This window comes from Strix uralensis, chromosome 4 (genome assembly GCF_047716275.1).
Source record: "Strix uralensis isolate ZFMK-TIS-50842 chromosome 4, bStrUra1, whole genome shotgun sequence".
Taxonomy (NCBI): Eukaryota; Metazoa; Chordata; class Aves; order Strigiformes; family Strigidae; genus Strix; species Strix uralensis.
This window is the reverse complement of record NC_133975.1, coordinates 65418602-65439230: the sequence shown is the minus strand read 5'-3', so window position 1 is coordinate 65439230 and position 20629 is coordinate 65418602. Positions and strand designations below refer to the sequence as shown.

General features: G+C 40.8%; 1 protein-coding gene across 2 annotated transcripts; it reads right to left on the bottom strand.

Moving 5' to 3' along the window:
* Positions 1-192: 192 nt before the first annotated feature.
* RASSF6 (Ras association domain family member 6) lies at positions 193-20127 on the bottom strand. Of its 2 annotated transcripts, none has more exons than XM_074867011.1 (11): positions 19991-20127; positions 15344-15433; positions 9125-9203; positions 7771-7922; positions 5706-5797; positions 5054-5238; positions 4594-4695; positions 3286-3337; positions 2277-2395; positions 2091-2188; positions 193-1330 (listed from the first exon to the last, which is right to left on the bottom strand). In XM_074867011.1, exons 2-11 carry the CDS (start codon positions 15412-15414, stop codon positions 1255-1257), a joined length of 1026 nt encoding a protein of 341 aa, XP_074723112.1. In that variant the 5' UTR covers positions 15415-15433; positions 19991-20127; the 3' UTR covers positions 193-1254. The 2 variants fall into 2 exon arrangements, with proteins under 2 accessions (XP_074723112.1, XP_074723111.1); XM_074867010.1 differs by having other exon boundaries at positions 19943-20094.
* Positions 20128-20629: the final 502 nt, after the last annotated feature.

Sequence of the window (20629 nt, the reverse complement as noted above, 5' to 3'; positions counted from 1 at the left end):
CCAAGTAACATCATCTCAGGCAGTGTAAAGTTTTTCATGTTTGATTTATTCCACATGATTTCTAGGTAACATTTACTGCACACTGATTTCCTCCTTGTCATAGTGTTTATCTTGTTAACTGTGTAAATCAAAGGTCACTGAGGCAAAACACAGATACCATGTAAAAAAAGACAAATTAGTACAGGAGGGCAATTAATTGTGCACCAATTGGATTTTATTTAAATCTCTACAAATTGAGCTTTAACATTCAGCACTACTCAGCCAGACAGGACCTGACAGCTGGCTGCTACACTCTGTGCTGGTGCCAGGCTACACCCAAGCTGCGTCCAGGGAAGGCTGCCGACACAGCCCCATCATGGCTGTGATATTCAGCCTCTTGCACCCAACACTTCTTTTTCACCTTTAAATACAAACCACAGGAAGTTACCGGGAATCATTTGTTTCAGCAACAACAAATGCTGAGGTGCCTTCAGGACCCAGTCAAGCAGATATAACAGTATTTAGTGAGAGTTCTTACTTTGTAGTTCAAGAGATATTTCAGAGATAAATTCCCTCTTATGTTTAAGAGCTGAGTAGCTATTAAGTGGAAGGGTTTCCATTTATATTTTCCTAACTGTAGCTCAAAGCTTAAGCAAGTCAGGCATCTACCAATCTGAAGCCAGTGGGATTTCAGGTCTATCTTGTGCAGGCTTTTGTTTGGGGTAGTTTTTTGGTTTGTTTTTTTTTTTGTTTGTTTTTTTTTTTTAAGATAAGTAACTGCAATCTTAGATTCATAAGTACCTTTTGCAACTTATCTCTACTGAAGAGCTTCCTCCTAACATAATTCAACATTCCTCTAACAGAAGGAAAACCATATACTTATTTTTCATATTGTCTGTACAATTTACACATTGGTTATTGCAATATTTTTCTTATATGCTAGACTTTTGGTAATGGTTTGTAAATGAGCAGGTTTTTAAGCCTTATGCTTTTCACAGGATTTTTTTCCCTATCTTATCAAACTAGATTCAGCATCAGTCTTCCAGGGGATCTAGTACATCTTCTTAGGTGGTTCCCAACCTGTATTTTCTTCAGTGGTTCCCAACCTGTATTCCAAAGCTGTAGAGGAGCGGGTTCAGTTTTGGTTGCATAATTAACCAGGATAAACTCCAGCATTTTGAACACCCCTGTGCTTTAAGTGCTCTTCAGTCACGGCACATTCAAGCAAACCTACTGGCTTCCCTTCGGCGAAGGCAGCGCGTGGGGCCATTCACATCAAACAGTAGTCTCTGTTTTTTTAACAGTTCGACTGTGAAGGTGCTGGCATATCATGCTCCTCTCTTTCACATACCTGAGATGAAAAGAGAGAGAATGCATTTAAATAGCACAGAACTCTGCAAAAATTCAACCCAAATTCTAACATGTTAGTTGAATGGCTGAAAAATGTTGTAATGAAAGCTCCTCTGATAGAAAATGACAATTGCTATTCATTTTTTTCTTTACATTTCTTGGCCACTTATTCAAAGTGATTATCAGACAGTCATTTGATAACAGATCCACAGCTGGTACAGACTCACATTGCTTTTGACCTCAGGACTCATATTTTCAGAAATACCACTGTGTTGCTAACTTGTACCTGTTGTGCATTTTGAGCTACCATTGGAAGAACTCATGCTATCAATCAGAAGTGAAGTTTTAATGGAACATTAAGAATTTGGCACTAATCTAGCTTAAAAATTACGCTACCTAAAGAGTACCCCAGTATGTGTCCAGAGAAACACACAGCCGCAAGTAGGAACTGAGGAACCGGTCTAACACTCAGAAAACAAATGAAGTAAACAGAAGTAACCCTGAGTGTTCAAATTTTCTGAAAAGACCCCCCCCATGTGCATGTAGTCAGTATTTATTCTGGAATCTTTAACAGCAACAGCTCATCTGGGTTTACCGGATACAGAAAGCATTATAAATCCCACAAAGTTTCACTTAAGTTGTGACAGCACAGTGTTCTATCTGCACTCTGCCACACAAATGTATACACCTCTTGAGCCAACCCGTAACTGTAAACACTCTCCTGGACTCCAAGTGACCCCACTCATTTTACTTCTATTTACCTTGCAATTGTCTGTTGAATCTCCTGTTGTTCTTCTTCATTTATTCTGTGCAGAATCGATTCCAAAAAGGGAAGATGAAATTGAATATACTGAGCAACCTACCAAGACGACGACAAGAAGTGCACCTTAGCAACTATGCTAATTGGGAAAAATACTGTGAACTATTAGAATTGAAGATATACGTACATCACTGCTAACCTCTTCCACATCTCTGTCCATGAGAAAAAACTTGGCAATCTTCTCCGAGGGCCCCTGCAAGAGTCTGTGTAGTAAGGGAATGTCTCTACTCCTCAGCTGCTTCTTTTCTAGGATTTACAAGAAATGTTGTGATGCACAGAACATACAACAGTGCCTCTAGATACCTCATTCAATGAGTAGTCTTTTTTCTTGGCCAATATCCTGTATTTGACTGATGTGCAATTATTAGATATCTAACAAGTCTTTAACACGTGTATGCAGGAGGATGTGGCACTTGACTTATATTATGCGTTTTGAAAGAAACTGGTAGATGCAACACAAAGGAGTTGCAATTTACATAGTTGAGTAAGCATTTAAGAGACTGCTCCCAGGCCTAGCATCCCTAAAACAAAATCTACTTCAAAATTTTCAAACATCCTTTCAACTTCATATTTTGACATTTAAGGTACATGCCCATCAGTTCTCTCCCATTCTTTCAGGTATTCCTTTTAATAAAGATCAAATTTCCTTTTTCCTGAAGAAATAAAATGTGTTGCACAAGTAAACGTTTTCCACTGAAAAATTAGTACTTTTAACTAGGCATCTGCGATCCAGGACTATCATCCAAAACTGTCAACTAAAATATCCCACAACACTACCAGCAGGAGCCTGGCATCCCACGGCTGCAGTGTGGCTGTGCAGAACAAAAGTTAGAGCAGAAGAGCATCTCTAACACAGCCTTTCAATAAAGGAAAAATGAAGGCCTGTTTAGCTGAACCACCCGGACCGGTAGCATAGGGAAAGCACCCAGAACACAGTTACTCAGGTTTTCATCTCCATCAAGGGACCACACATCTCTAAGGGGTCTCCAGAGAAGCCAAAACACCACACCATGCTCACACTGACTCAACTAGGACAGATGTCCGTGACAAATCCTGTCGCTCCAAGTTAAGCAGTCCACATGCACACACAGAGGATAATTAGGGACGAAGTGGTCATGCAGCTGTGTCTGGCTTACCTCCGGACGCATGGATAATATAAAGTGCAAATTCATGTGGGCTGTTTTCTATCTGTTAAACACAAACAAAAAAAGTATTCAGACTGACTGATGTACTTTCCTAGCATTTCACTGTCAGCAGATACTCTCTGTGCTTCTCAACTCAGATATTTAGTTCAAAGTCTGAGACTGGGATCCTGTCTGTGGAAAAGTTAAAAGATACGGGATTTGGATAAGGTAGAAAGCTACGCTGCCATGTTCATGTCCTGGTACCCCGCTACCTCATGATTGCTTACATTACCATACTGCCCAAATCAGTAACATACCATCTTGGACAATACCAGATCTTTCCAGTCTTGTTTCCTTGGAGCACCCTTAACTACTTCATACAACTTTCTTTTTGGGTGACCCACAGATTTGCCAGGAGTATTACCAATAGGGTAAAACCCTGTGATCTCTTCCTATCCACTTGTCAGCACAACCACATTCAGAAAATAGCAGTCCTTTTGAACATTTATTTTTCAGCTTATTCTGTACAACTTTACAACCTGCTCTGGAATTCCATTCCTTATGTTATTATTCATAGAAGTCAACTTCTCCTTTTAGTATTACACTGCCAAGTCTTATTAACTGTATGAAGTAGTTCTGCAATAGCAAAGTCTCTAGGCAAGCTAAATGGTGAATTATCAGAAATTGTACATTAAGGAGCTACATAGAATAAAGATATTGGAGAAATACACAGCACCAATGGTAAACATATTTCTGACTAGGTATAATCATGTTAGTGGAAGATGGTACCAAGGAAAAAATAAAAGTAGTTTCAGACAGTATGGCACTGATCTTGAGCACTAGTTCTAACTGACTTTCTGGAGCTTTCCATGTGCCTGGATCTAAGAGAACGCATCTCCCAGACACTTGGGCTAAAAGAGAATTCCTTATTGTTTTAAGCAAGACACGATTACTGGGTAGCGTCACTAGAGGGAAGCACGGCAGCACGCATTGAACAAACATCCTTTCTTTGGGCTAGGACACGTTGAAAGTGCAGCAGCATTTCCTCCTTCTGTGCGTAACTATATAGAGAAGCAGTTCTGTAGTTTTTCCTTCACTGCACACTATGCGCCCAGTATAACTTTTCTAGACTCAAAAATCTGTGAAACATTTGTAAAATAAACCCAACCCATTCCTTAAAAAATGGCCCGCGTGGTTTGTTGCTATGCACTATCCCCCCTCCCAGTTATTTCCTGCCTTTCACACAGCACTGGTGGGACACACTTGAGTTAACGTTTCTAAAACAAGACTGCACTTGCTTCTGCAAACACACAGAGTTACCTTAAACTTTCGAAGCAATTGTTCTATTACTTCTCTTGTTCTCATCTGACTGTTTATTCTTATTTTGGTTTCTGATCCAAAAGCTGGAGTAAAAACTGATGTCTAGGAACAAAAACAGCAGCAGAAGGGCATGAGTATGAGCACTCAATAGAATACAAACCAGCAGAGCTCTGGGACAAAGCAAGCTGTCAGGTGTGCTGCCACTGCTGCCATTCAGCAAAGGGCAGGCGATATCCTCAGGAGAGCACCCCAGGTATGCAGGACCGCTGTGGACCCCACTGCACGGTGGCCAGGCACACTTGAAACCAGACACAGCGGCACTGGCCTGGCCCTGTCGTGGGGCCAGTGAGGACTGAGCCTTGGCTAAGGGGGTGCAGGAAAGTCCAGAAGCTTGCTGGACATTTTTACCTGTCCCAGGACTCAATCTCATGTGATTAAAGACAAGCACAAACTTTCATACCTCGTAGTTGTAGAAGTGGCCATTAATTGAAAACCTGTGAGTTTCTCCTTCTGTCCTCGCTACCATGGGGAACTTGGTCCTCTTCCGCACAGCTGCAGTATTGCTGACAGCCCTGGGCAGGGTAGCACAGTCATGTTCCTGCTCGCTCGCGGACTTCAGAGTGCGGCTTTCGTAACATGAATAACCTGGACAAAATGAAACCGCATCAGCATGTTGCACAGTTGCTCTACCCTCCTTGCCAGCACCCCCACAGGAAGGAAGCTCTCAGTGGAGGGATTTTTTTTGTTTTTTTTTTGTTTTTTTTTTACTTTTTTAATTATTGGGGGGGGCTGAACGGGAGAGGAGCAAGGCATAGGCATACGGTGAAGAGCAATAGGCTGTCTGCAGCGGTTACAGTCTCCTATTTTGTTCGCTTCTTGGGAATGATTTCTTTGGTGAAAGCGCAGCCCACTAGCACTGGCCATTTGGAAAGTTACCTGCACAGCAATGCTTTCACTAACCAGTCAAAAGTCAATGTTTCACTAGGATTTAATAGACGTTAAACAGAGACAGAAGAATATTTCCCTTTACTGGTATGGGAGGTCTAATGTGTCAAATTATTTTTGCACAGTCACAAAACAAGGAATTTTTAATGAAGAGTGCCAACACTAACTTTTCTCAAGGTTTGGCTTTTCTTCAGTAGATTTCAATGTCTCCCCGCTAATATGATGTAGGTCATCAAACTCTCCCCAGCGTGTCATTCCCCTGAAATACCAAACATATATTTATAGGTGATTACTCTTCATTAACTCAGTGATTTCAATTTATCCTGTAGCCAGGCTTCATGTAACACATTCCTATCCCTGTTCAAAACTCTATAGAACACAACTACAGACTTCAACGTGGTAAATGAAGCCAGTAATTTTAGTTTATGTCATAATAAAATTGGTTAGTAAAATGTGGTATGACTACGGAACCCAGATGTAACACAATCCTATTTAGAGTTTGTTGAACATCAACCATGATGTCCCTTAAATAATTTGCAGTAATTCTTTATTTTATGGCAATGCCATGGATTACTCACACGTAGGATATCAGGCAGGCATACAGAAAACACACACATATCGTGGTTTAAATAGTTCCAGGATGCATCAAGTCTGTTACACAGATGGGGACATGAAAGTTTAAAATTACCATACTAGCCCCTCATGCTATCCAAACCAGTTCTGTATGAGAACAGGGAATTCAATCCATTCTGTTTTAAAACTCAACTTTATGACAGTATTTACATAATTCATTGCATAAACTCTCTAGCAGAAAGTCTTTGGCCAGTTACTGCTCTGACTGAGAATAAACCAATTTGTAAGAAAATATTAAAAATTCATTTCCTATATATATTCAAAGCAATATTCAACTAACTCCAACAAACATGTCAAATGATGATCTCAGTTGTGTTCCATGCATTTAAAAAGTTCATTTAAGATCAAATAGTCAAGCTGCTCTACATACCTTAAAGCATGTCAGGGCAACTTCACATTTCTGTGATCATGAATTATTTACTTTAAGATTCAGATCTCCACCAGTCATAAGTTTTTTTAAGAAATAAAAGGCAAAGCAGAACTTTAACTTCCAGACTGGAACCTATCCTACAGGCCACACGCAGCCCATATCAGCAGACCTGGTCAAGGTGAACAAAGAGAACCAGATTTGCCTCAAACTTGAGTTCATTGCTGGTTACTCCTGTCAGGTCACATCCCTTAATTTCAACAGCAAGAAATAGGGAGGAAGACTGTCCCTGACTTTACTAGAGCTCCACAGCCGCAATGATGGTAGAATTAATTCCACAATCCAAACACGCACCACATGCCATCTTAGACAATGGATAATTAAGAAAACAAGCTCTGACTCCCTGATAAATTCCATATTTCATTCAGGGTAAACATTGGCTGAGCCTCCATATTACACATTACTTTGCTTCAGCTCATCAGATACAATTCAAGAGTCATCAACCAAGGCTTGGGAAATAGCATTCAAAACAGGAAGAAGAAATACTCTGAGAACCTACATCAGTTTTAAAGATATGGCGAACCTAGCAGGAGTCAGAACAGCACAATGCACTCAGATATGAAACATCACAGGCGGCAGCTGGAACGAGCAGCTGATCTGTGCTTATTTCTAAGGGGCTTTAACATTAGATTTTGCACAGACAAAGCCAGTATTTGTTCCCTGGCTTGAACTTTGCCCTGAGAAACAATGGTTTCACACCTGAAGTACTCGGGAAGGTAATCTGCAATAGACAATCACTTAGCACTAACCTACCAGCTTTATGCTTCGTGCTGTAAAATGTGCACAGACATGAGGTCTTTCAGGGGCTACCGACATTTTTGGGAGTACATATATACATGTGGGTTGGGGGTTTTTTTGTCAATTTTTATGTGTATAAATTTGCCAGTACTTTCATGGGAATAGTCAGTATAGACAAGAGCAGCCCTCTCCACCTTCTCAGCTGTTCTTAAGTCGAAAGCCAAAGATGTAACGAATATGCTACAAAGATGCATCTTCATGCCCAGAAGAAGCTGTCAAAAGGCCACACCAGTTACACCGGGCACAGAGTACTGCTGGGCAAGGGACCACCACAGCCTTCTGGGATATACAACCAGCTATATCCATTGAAGCCACCTACATCAGCTGTCTTGAAATACTAGCCTGCCTCCTCCTCTTGGAAGTTAATCCATTACCTTTTACTAGGGAACAAACCCACGTTCTCTGTTGTCTTCAGGGTGACAAAAGAGGGTATCTGCTTCTCATCCTGAATTTTTAATCGGATAGGATGTCGGACTCCCCAGAATATTGACAAGATTCCTTCAATAAATATTCTGCTTCCTTCTTGCTAGAAAAAAAAGAAATACAGTGTTGCATAATAATTGAGCAATAATAAGTAATAATAACTGATTTCCCCTCAAAGTAACAGGAATACAATGAAATCTCTGAGGCAGACACAGCCCTGGAACAGGTCACCTAGAGAGGCTGTGTGACCTCCATACTTAACCTATTTTCAGACCAGCTAGCTACAGCCACAGCTGACCTGACCTCATGTCAGCATTAGTCTGACTTTGACCAGGAGGTTTTCCGACCAACATGTCCGTAATTCCATACAATTACGAGTCCAATCCTATTTATTCTACTTGGATGACTAGCTCTTCTGAAACCAGGGTGCTATGAAGGTGGTAAAGGGGAAGAATAACTGCTGGTAGAGTAAGAAGCAGTTAATTAAATTGTCCTTGATGCAAAGCACAGCATCAATCCAAAACCTGTTATCAGTCCCCATTCTCGCTGACATAGAACTCTGTCACTGCAGGAAGAGCTAGGAGAGAGAAGTAAGGACTGCCCATTTTCAGACCATTTTTGCCCAGAATTGCTCTAATATCCTTTTGGGTCTTGATATCAGCAAAACAATAGAAATGCAGCTTGTAAAGAAGAAGGAAGTTCAGAACTCTGAACCAGGGACTCAGGTATGAGAGTCACAATTCATGCTTTTATCCATCCTTCAGCTACACAGGCCCTTCTGGTCCCCCCCCAGAGGATGCACTCCTGGGGCTATGCTTATGAGCATTTTCTCTGTACTAACAGTTTACATTTGAGGACAGAGCGGCAGTCTCTCCTTGATGCGAGGGACAGCAGTCCTGCCATTACACACTGTGGGTTCAAGGAGAAGGGGTAAGGGGAACTGCATCCCACAGAAATATTTGCAGTACTATGCTCTCCCAGCTAATGATATAAGATTTGAGATGTCAAACTAAAGAATGGTTTCCTGTGATATGCTAACGAATGGGATGGAAAGAAGATCACACTGTTAAAAATCTGAAACTCCCACTAGTCTGAACATACCTATTTCTGCTCTTTTCTCTTCACAGCATTTGACTGTAGCACTTGCTGTGGCATTTGTATTACAGTGATATATTCCATCTAATATACTAACACACAACAGATATCTTACACTGTTCAGTCTAGCCATGCTAAACATCAGCACCCATTGGTGCTTTTCCTACTATTACACTGTGCTTTTTATATTATTTTTACATAGATCCTTACCTGATTATGTGACAGTTGCAGGTTTTCTTGATCAGAATAGTAAGAGTTATAAGTCTTCAGAAGAGAAGTGAGCTGCTCTCTAGAATAAAAGATCCCAATGAAAAGAAGAATAGTTTAACATCTTTGTCACTGCAAAATCCAGGTGTTAAGTGGCAGGGTAACACCCTGCATCTGTGTTACCCACTGCACCTTTGTACAGGTTTGGTAACAATCAATTTCCAAGAGTAAAATTTTGTGAGGATACTGGGTTGCTTATAAGTTGCTTCTTTAAAGACCTGATACACAGAGGAAATTAGACAGTCATGATCTGATGTGAGGTTAATTACACTGCCCCAGAATAACTTGTACTTTGAACTTCTGTTATAGTCATGAGGGGGAAGCAAACAGGAACAACATTCCCATGCACCAATGTTGCAGATTATTTTAGTTAAGTTACAATTTGTTCTCCCCACGTGATGGTTTCTATTGGGTTTTTCTATTTTTTCAGATACTCTTCTTATTTTGAAGTATCTACAGTATGCTGAGACAAAGTATTCCGTTTCCTTCTGTCTGAAGCATAACGGCTTTGCACTAACTCTTTGGTCGGAGGAGAAAGGATGGAGATGAAAAGAACCTCTGGATTATAAACTTGCCTATTATCTCAGCTTTCAAACAGAAATTCATGATGCAATTAAAAGAAACATAACATTCTGCTTTGAAAACACTGCATTGAGGCAGCAAGGCAATGTGAGGCACACTGGTGCTAATGTTGTTTAAAACTTAGTAATAACAATACCTGTCTCCATCCTTGATAAACTCACAACACTGCAGAAGAGTTTCAGAAAATGTTTCAAATTTAATGGTATTTCAAAATAACCAAATTAGAGCTACCACACATCCCAGTTTCTAGGCCGCAGCCACCTCCTTTCCCCCTGTGACAACTTTGGAAAGAAAGAACTGTAGCTACTGGATTTTAACTATGTGATTTCCAAACATCCTGGGAAGTGTCACTGGGCTACTCAACACCCTGAAACCCTGAGCAGCCTGTGGGTGCACAGATAGCACCCCAGGTAGGTTAAAGTCATAGTGCAGGGCAGCACCAGCTCTCCGCTCCCTCCTGAGCAAACAGCCCACATCACCAATGCGGCCTACACAGCCCTTGTAAATGAGTAAGAAGCAATAAATGCCATGTTGCACAAACATAGGCTGGGGGCTGATTGCTTCGGCACCGGCACTGTGGAAGAGCACCTTTCGGTTACTGCTGAGCAAGTGCTGATCCCAAGTCATCAGTGCCATGCTGTTGTATAAGAAGTAACCACCATACAAGGAGATACACACAGGAATATCTTCTTCAGAGCAAGGCTGCTTGAATTACAGCTCAAGGCCAAATCTGGTCCAAGTACTCTGCCTTCTTAGCACTACTTCTGAAGAAGGATACACACCAAGTTGACAGAGTCCAAAGAAGAGCAGGGGGAGTAATAAGGGGCATCAACCATGAAGACAAAAAGCAAGTTGCAGCTCAGGCTAAGGAGGACTGAAAAAAGGCAGAATTAAGTGGTATGTATTTCAGGACCACCAAGAATGAAATGTTCTTCCCCACACCAATTAAACAGCAAAGATTGTTTAGATTGTAATTCAATAAAGCAATTTCTACCAGCAGAGATCATTAGGCATGGGGAAACAATTGCATGGAAGCATATGAAGTCTTCCTCACAGAAAGCACCAACTAAGATGACTAACAGTCACAATGGTTTAATGTACTGTCTTGCAGTGGTAAATGAAGACACCAAGTTTTATTTCCAAATAGTGTATTGTTTCCATGGTTTTGTCTAGTATGAGATACTAGAACAGCTGAACCACAGGCAAAACAGACAGCATTTGCAAACTTCTCACAGTAAGTTCCACAGAGACCTACTGAACTCTTCCAAGATCCATGTACAATCAGAAGTACTATTACAACTCCTAAACCAATTTTAAGTAAAAAAAAAAAACCAACAAAACCAAAACCAAACAAACCATCCAACCCACCCCAAAACCAAAAATTGACTTCTAGCACTGTTACTGAAAAACAACTCACACATTGGGATGACTCTCAGTAGAACCTGCATTTTAATATTTCAACTGTCAGAGTTCACCAAGAATATCAAAGAAATAATGTTGGAGGTGCAGGAATATATGGACCAAGATTATATGCAAAGTATTACACACCACCTTCTGTGAGAGACAGATTTAGAGAAGAACTTTACAGTACAGCCTTGGGGTGTTGAAAACACTGGCATGAATAGTTTCAGTGGAATTTTTAACATTTGTTTTCCCGTAACAGTCACAACACACCCACAACCCAGAACATGAGTACATTATCAATAGTGATAGTGGCACCCTTATCAGAGATGACAAACCTAAGAGTGATCTGTCCCCTAGGAATGGGATCAGCTTGTACATCACTGCAAAGCAGTTCAGAGGGATATTTTCAGGGGTGAAATGAATATTATTTCAAAGCATCTCTGATCAGATTGTGACTCAATTTACTCAGACTGTTTAAATGGCTGCACAGTTAAATGTAAACTTAAAAAATAAAAAAGTCAGTGTTACTCAGGGGATCTCACCTAAAATACTAAGACACTCTAAGAAATCACTGTGAGAGAACAGGAGGAGGTTGGATTACACAAAAAAATACAAATAATTTTGGTTGGAAACTGCTATGTATGATCTTAAGTTAGACAACAGAAGTATCTTCTCCTGGGACTATCACAGTCTCACTCCAGCAGCATACACCCTCTTCTATGGCTTATGACAAGGGCACTCTTCTTCCACCTCCAGCCTCCCCTATCTACAGTCTCGGAATGCCCAAGGCAGGTGCATTACACAGGGTTGTGTTTCCCAGTCACCTCATCATTTTTACATACACAAAGCGTCTGGACAACACAGTGTCTCTCAATAACACTAAGCAGAGCTATGCCATGATGTGAGTCTCTACATGGGATGCAGACCTGTAGCACCTGCTTCATCCTTCAGGGTGAGGTGCACACACATCTGACACTGCATTGAAGCAGAGTGGGACTAATGGACACTGCTGCCTGAGAACCCAACACGGAGACCAGTCAGTGGGAACACAGCCTTCCCCTGGGCTTGGCTGCTGACACACTGGAGAGGGAAGTGGGGGGAGCAGGGAGGCCAGTTAATGTGTCTGCTGTGCTTAGGGCTGAGGGGCATGCACAGTGTGCTAGTGAAAAGCTTACCCTGGCATACCCTATCCCTCCCTTGCTCCACTTAATGAGCTGAACTTGGCAGTGTCCTGTTACTTGGTGAGCCTTTTCCTGTGGTGAGAAGGGAAAAGATAACAGGGCTTTTACTCAGCAGGTATCATTAGGACAAGGGCTGAACCACTAAACTCAAGGTTAACTGCATTCCCTTCTAACACTCTGGATGTATATTATTTACTTTGTTACCCTACTGCAACTCCCCCAAAAAAATTTTTAAGTGGCTTTATTGACAGAGTGCTAGGTTCCAAAACAGCATTTTCAACATTTCCTTCAAGTCACTTTGCTCTTAAATCCTAGAAATACAGGTGGTGAAAGCCTTTCTCTCCATTGTGTTGGAATAGCTCATTAGAGGTTCTTTGAGTCCCATGAGCTATGAGGGTTTGTAGTCAGGTCATACCACTGAAAGGGAAAGTTTTAATAGACTTCAATATGAATCAGATACAACTGAAGTTTTGATGATGCTGGCTAAAGGTAAGCAAGATTAAGCACATCTTTGCCTCATACATGGGCAAAATCCAGATGCTATGCAAGATTAACATGCAAGTAGGAGAGAAGTAGTTTTGTTTGACAGATGTTGTGATAGACCTGCTGATCCTGCTTGTGAGGTGCTTAAAACATGAGTCTTTTTATGCTTTGCAGCCTAATACATTGGCAATCTTTTTATTGTCAGCTGTTATTTTGCAAGCTTTTTCCAGGTAGACAGCTGGGGAGATCAGTTCCCTGAAGACAGATTAGGAATAAATAAGGATTTGGATCACACTGAGGCCCATCTATTACTCTTAGTCCATGTTGGCTGCAAAGGCAAATAAGATCATAGGCTAAAAGCACCGAGTGATGTAGTAAGGGTTATCTCCAAGGTAGATTCTGTTTCTCAGAACAAGCTCTGAAGATTTTTACTTGGTTTCTTGCCTTCTCTAGAAGAATGCCCCATAACTTCCACAGAAGTTTGTACAAATAAATCTTTCAGGTTTCAGTCTTGCATTAGTGCAACCAACAGTGACGAACCACACAAGTGATTAGAAAAGCCCTGAGGGAGAGATTTAACAGCAGCTCACACTGACTTGTTTGTCCTTCTGTAGTGGAGACATTAGAAAAGAAAGTCTTTCATTACTTCTTTCAGTCCCAGAAAGGAATAACACATGCACCAGCGTACTACTTCCAGAATGATTCTTACTGTAACACATCCTCACCACAAAGGCCCAAAGACTGCCCTAACCAAGAGGTACATGGTCATCTCTTTAGAGTTACACTGCCAGAAAATCAGCAGCTCTGCTGTGTTGCAAAACTGTTCCTTATAGCACAGCTTTGTGACAACAGCCAAATGCAGCCGTTAATGAAAGCCAAAGCTAAGTAACTGGTAGAACGACTTAGAGACAAACCCCCAAAAAAGGTAACAAATACTGCAGATTCACCACTTTCTTCAGTAACAAGGGCAGGACATAAGGGAGCTGTAAGGTCAAGTGCCCTGGTGGTAAACCACAACAGAGCCCAGACTGTGTTTACTTGAAACGCTAACCCAGGAAAATTCACCTGTGTCCTCTTCTCCTCCAAGCCCTACGCATTTACCCATGGATATTTATGGCAGTTGTGCTTCAAGACACAATAGTTCAGTCAGCCAAATAATCCCACATGCTTTGGTCAGCTTTTTGATCCAGCTATTGTGCAATTCCCAAACAGCAGGCTTGCCACATCAGCAAGATTTGCATGATACAACTGGAAGAGGAGTAATGTAACAGCAGATTCAAGGTATATATGAGGAACTATGGTCTAGAAATTGCATTGGAAACAAGTTTGAGTGCATATGGAATATGCTATTGATTCTTGAAACACTTATTTGTTTTTTCACAAGGCAAAGAAACTTGAAGAGCACTTTAAACCATGACTGTAAAAGCAGGATTGACCAGGATCCCCATTTCACCTCTTGAACAGGCAAATACATAAGGGACTAAAAACTCAGAGACATTGGTTTATCTGGTACATTTCCAAACACTTTTGTATGCCAAGTATATGAAAGTTCACACAGATTAATTACCTCTGACACAAAAGCACTATGTCCCAAATTAGTAACAGTATAAAAGGAACAACTCTTTAGGAGAGGGGGAGGAATGCATTCATTGACTCTGTGCTTTGGGCAAAGCTCTGACACCCTTCCTTAAAAAGGGAGAAATCAACAGCACTACTCGTGTCACATATCTAACCATCAGGACTCAGATGCAAATACCTATTAGTGCATGAGAAATTCTATGACAGGCCCCATCCTTGGGTGTGTTTACAGTTAGCTTCTTCCCACAGGAAGATCTAGAGGGGTGGAAATGAAGTAAGAAAGGAACTCCCTCTTCCAGCTCCTGTGCTCTGGTCAACAAGGGAAAAATTAATCCCCTAAAAAGGGGATGGAACTATACATTGGCAGCTCAGGTTTTATGGCAGCATCAGGTAAAATTCCTACCAGCCAGATTTAACTGTGAAAAAGCATCGTACGAAATACAGTTTGAGTGCAATTCCAGGCTTTTACAAATAGGTTAAAGAACCACTTTCACTTGCCACAGAATAGAGCTGGCAGCCCAATAGGTCTTTCTGCAAAGAAACCCCGACATCTGGGGCTACAGACCAAACCCCATGTCTCAAACAAGTAGAGCTCAAGTTAAACACTGGAATTCCTGTTCAATTCCAAAATATTTCAAAGATAGGCAAGCCTTCTTCCCTTACTTGGAATTTTATTTCAGTATCCTCTAAAAGTGCTGTTCTACCTAACAAACAAAATCCACAGACCAAAAGGTTTAATGCTCTGTTCTCTGAAATCCATATAAAAAGCAACTTTGTTCTGTAGACACTTCACAGCAAGCAAGTTGTAGAAATTGCTGCTGCTACAGATTCATTCTCTACAGCATCCCCTGATAATGAATAAATACAGAGTAACTTGGAAGAAAGCAACAAAGTCATTTAATGTTTGGGTTTGGGCTTTTTAAAAATAATTTACCTGGTTATGAACTTCTCTTCATTGATGGAAACAGAAGGTAGATGCTGTGCTTTCATAGTCACTTTCTTCATTTATTCAGAAGAGATGAATCTAAACAAAAGGTTAAAAACTGATTATATGCACTAATGCCACTAAGAAAGACTAAATGGTAAGCACAACAACAAAGCCCTAGTTTGCCAAGTGAAACAGGCTTGGTCACTCAAACTAAGAGCTAACTATACTATATTTTGATTACTTTGTACTTAGCCTTAATACCAAAATATTTCCCACTTCTACTAAAAAAGTCATAAACCATTCCCACCAAGTATACCATGGTGCCTTAAATCTCAAGTACCACATATACCAGGACTTTCTCAAGAAGTTTTAAGACTACTCTACAACTCCCTGATTATGCTTCACTTGTTAGTAGACTGAGACTGCAACACATTTACTGGTTAGGATTCATTTGTTAATTATGGATAGAGCATTGCCCAGGGTCACCAAAAAAAAAGTGACTCAGCAAACCACCCTTAATCAGGTTTGTAAAACAAGACAAGTGGAAGTGTTGATCACTGGCAGTGTCCCACAGCACACAAAGAAAGCAGCTGAGATATTAAAGAGAGAAGAAGGCTATAATTAAAGTGATGTAGCAATATAGTTTACAGATCTCTGAGTAGTGATTCCAGCACATTGTGTAGGCAACAAGCCAGATCCATGAGACTCCAACAATGCATTGTTCAACAAGCTTAATTACAGAGTCGTGGCTGCTTTCATTCCCCCTCAGGTACTAGAAGAAGAGGCAGAATGAGGAAAGTAACTGCAGAAACTCAGACATTCAAGATTGACAGCTAATACTGCACTGGAAAAAAATTAGTCTCAGCCCAAGAAGTGGCACCACACAAATGGGGCAAAAAAATTAATCCCACTGAAAGCAATAAAATCTCCAAAGACTATATTGGAAGTTGATCATTCCACTTTTATTTCTCTCTTATTTGGGCATGATGACAGAGGAATTTGCTTAACAGCACTTGATGTTATGCTGGGAGATTGACTCGAGTCTGATATTAGACTGCATGGGACAGAGCCTGGACAAAGACATCTGAAAAGTCATTTATTGTCTACAATAGTAATGACAAGTAGCCTTCAGAAAAATCAATTTAGAAAAGAAATTCAAGCTTGGAAGGATCATGGCTAGCTAGAGAGTCAGTGCCTAGCTTCTGCACAAATGATCCTACACTACACCAAAGCTTCTTTTTTAGAAGAAGTTACATAAAGTTTCCATATCATAGATGAATGACTTCTAAAAAAATATATGTGGCAAAACGAGAAGCTATGCATAAAAATACATTATCTTCACCCTACAAAACACATAGGAAGTTATTTCATAGCCTCTAAAACCAGAGTGCACTACCAAAATGAGCTTTACACAAGCAGCTGGGGTTTCTACCAGCACTTGATCAGAAGCTCACTGAAAAGAGCAGGAAGGATCTCCCATACCCATTGTCCTTTGGGTGACATCCATCAAGGCAAAAACATACCTGAAAGCCAAATAAGCCCAGGGATGTCTGTACAGACATGAGTTTGTATATAAGAAAGAGATTGCTGTATGCCAGTATAATAGTCTTGTTTCTTTGCCTCTGAAGTGAGTTCAGTAACCATTGGCCGCACCTTGAAATCTCATTTTATGTGATTTACTAATACCTTTAACTGAATCAACTGCCTATGCCAGTGTAATTTCAAAACGATTTTAAAAGATGCAGAGGAGTTTATGTACACTGGCACTTGAACAACTGGATATACACTTAAGCTTCCTCCCATCTGTCAGGAAACAACATGTTAAGAAGAGTGGATAGCCAAGTCACCACTATTAAACCTAGAGCAATAACTCTAGCAAGCTCTAGCACCGCTTCATTGCTCATGGTTGCATTCTTTTCCATAGAATTTGTTCTTAAAATGAATCACATGAAAGAAAAAGCTGATCTCTACAGATTGAGAGAAGTGATCTTTACACAATAAAAAGATTATCACTGAACTACCTGTTCTGTTACACAGAGAATGGTTCTTAGTAAATTATTTGCCTTAAAAGCCTTGAGCATACCTTAAATCAGCTAGATGCCATTAAAATGCTTACAATTAAACAAACTGGAAGTGTAGTTGTCAATGGAAACAATTTGTCACCAGTGCCTCCCCATTTTCTCCCTTGCTGCCTGATTAGCTTGGACAGAGACTGGACTTTTCACCTATAGCTGGCTGGTGCAGAAGCACAGAAAATGCTCATTACGTTTTCCTCAGTTATGTGATCGGTATGGCTTATCAGGCTTGTACAAAACATTTCCACACCTCCAGTTCACCCTAGAAATAGAACACTTCTCCATGTACCCTTCTCATAGGCACATTTTGGCTACATGCATCTTGCGGCCTTTATTTTTAGTTCACCCCGAAATCTGCAGGTTGAGAACACACAGTGACTTCCCTAGCACAATTACTTGACACCATAAATGACAGTATATTTACACTGGCACTCCACAAAGCTGCCACATTTTTTATCACCTCCTGGTATTTTATTATGTTCCATGTAATTTCCCTGTAGTTCTTTTGAGGAAGCAGAGAGAAGTGAAATGTGTTTTTTCCATTGTTCCCTTTGATTTGAACTAACAAGGACATGCTAATTTTCTAGCTCTTCCAACAATATATGGTTGTGGCCATGTATTCAAAGCTGTCTCCTGACTTGCTTGGTGTCAGACAGGCATCTCCATCATGACATTAAACTGGACTAGAACCTAACAACTCCCTCAGATAGGTAAGACCTTGAAAGTAGGACCTTGCCTGGACTAACCTCCTGGCCTGAAACTTAACTAAGAAGAAACTTACTGCTCAAAGGAAGACTGACTGAAGCCTAAAATACTTTTGGAAGGAAAGAAAAGAAACAGAAGAGAAAAGAGTAAATGAGAAATGCAGCAGATGCAAAACGAGCACCTCTAGAGGGAGACTGCAACTATTGGAGAAGCCTGGGAAAAGGAAAGGTAAAGAAGACCACTGCACAATCCCAAAGCTGCGAAATCCCAAAACATTTTTTTTTCCAAGAAAGTCAAAGTGTTAGTGGAGAGGCAGATGAGAGGACTTGGTTAATTTTATTAAGTACAGTGATCTTTACGTTATTTGCTTAAGGGGACAGCACAGGAAGAAGACAGTAGAAGAATGACAAAGCAAAGGTAAGAGCAAACAGCCACGCCGAATTTTACACAAGGATAAAAGGAGGCAGCTGTAGAGGAGGGCTGGAAGGAGAGTGACACCCGGCATCCAGAGTTGAGCCAATCAGGAACAGCAAAGCAGCATTTTAATTTCTGCGTTAACAGCCTGAGTGTGCTTTTTGGTGCACCCTTATATTAAGATGGGGACTGCAGAGCAAGCAATGTGCTACACTGAGCTCCTACCAGTGTTATGAAAAACTAAAAACCCAAAATTCCCCAAAGATTACCAGGTATTTTGACCCAGTGCTTCCCAAAGCTCTTCCAAAACCAGAGGAAGTCCGGATGGGGTGAACTTTCTCAGTTTCTTCTTTAGGAACCACAAGGCTCAGCTGTCCATTAACTTAGCTATCAACAACATATACATCCAATATTTTGTACAGCACAAAGAGCTATGCACTGTAGGCACAACAGCACATATACCCAAGTCATTTTTTAAACTCAGAAATGTCTGGTATTTAGCAAAATTTTGGACCATTATCTGTTTCTATAAAAATCAGTTTAGGATTTATTCACATACATAAGAAATTCAGTATCAGCTGAATAATTTTACTAGTCTACCTAGTCACATGCTCTAGTTACATGAACCTTCATGTTGGTTTTGTTTGTTTTTATTTTTTAAGTTAGATGTCCTCATCACCAAAGCAAAAGTCTAATCAAAATAAAGTACTTACTCTAAACATTTGCATTTTCCCTGCTGAAAACAAGAGGTTTTTTTATCTTGCAGGCTTCTTTACACTTTATTTTAAATATTCACTGCTACAGCAGGGAGCAGTAACAGCACTACTTGAATACAAAACACAGTGTAACCCTCTGCTCTGGCAGGTTCAGAATGGGCTTCAATTACTGAAACCAAAAGTTGGTATTTATCTGTGAATAGAGCCCCTTAACTTTGAATCACGAAGAGATACACAAGCTCCCTCCTTTCAGGCAGCCATGGCTTGCACCACATCTATTTCAAACACTAAGTAATCCATTATAATGAAGAGAAGTTACTTTCTATTTCAGGTTGCTTAGGAAAGATAGCTTTTACCCGCCAAAAAGAACAGACAAGGTCACTGACGTAACCTTTTAAATCACACCACTGATTGAGTGAAGGGCAGCGAAGGCTTATGCCCATGTACACACCGAGCAGCAGCACTACCTATTTTCTGACCATTTTAATCACAACTCTGACTCACGCAAGACACCTTGAGATTTAGGAACTTCTTTGACGAGAATTTCTGACCCAACATCTCTCCTTCCCTCCGGCACCCTAATTACCCAAAAGGAATCTGACTTGAGCTCTGGGTGACTGCAAAGGACCTTGTTTCCCACTGACACTGCAGGTTACACAGCAAGCAGAACAGCTCCAGCTTTACATTTCACTTACCTGTGCATACGATCAGAGAAGGAGAAGCAGAGGAGGAGTTTCACATACCTTTCACTGAGCCCTAGGAGAGGCATGACAGCATTGCACTGGCTGACAGCTACCTCTGCTACTTCATGGAACCCACAGAGCTGTTAATTACTGTTTTGCTTAGCAAACTGGGAGTGCTGGAAAGCCAGGACACTCCCCGCACCTCGGTGCATGTCGGGAATATTTACCTACCCACTTTCCTTCCTCTTAACGGCTGACAGAAGTGCTCCCTTAGTCATGGTTACACCTACGGGGAGGCTCCAGTTAACGCTTTAATCACTAACTTTATAATGAGAGGCAACCTGCTGACTTAGTAATCATTTGCTGACAGGGCACACCCTGCAACATCCCGCACTGGAAGCACTGTTACGCTTTTAACCTCTTGTCTTGTCTGGTTTCTAATTCATAGGATGAAGTCATTTTTCCTCCTCCACAGATATGCCAGTCTTTAGTGTTTGGTAGAATAATCAATACATACAATCAGATTGTACCTAAGTACAGATGTATGGATTTATAACTTCATGACAGAAGTTGTGACAACACAGTTTGATCACTTAATCACATACAGCTGTATATTCAATTCTTTGCTTAACTGTATAAATAGCCTTGTGACTATAACTTGCTGGGCAAGAGTTGTGTTTGTAACAGAAAGCATTACTG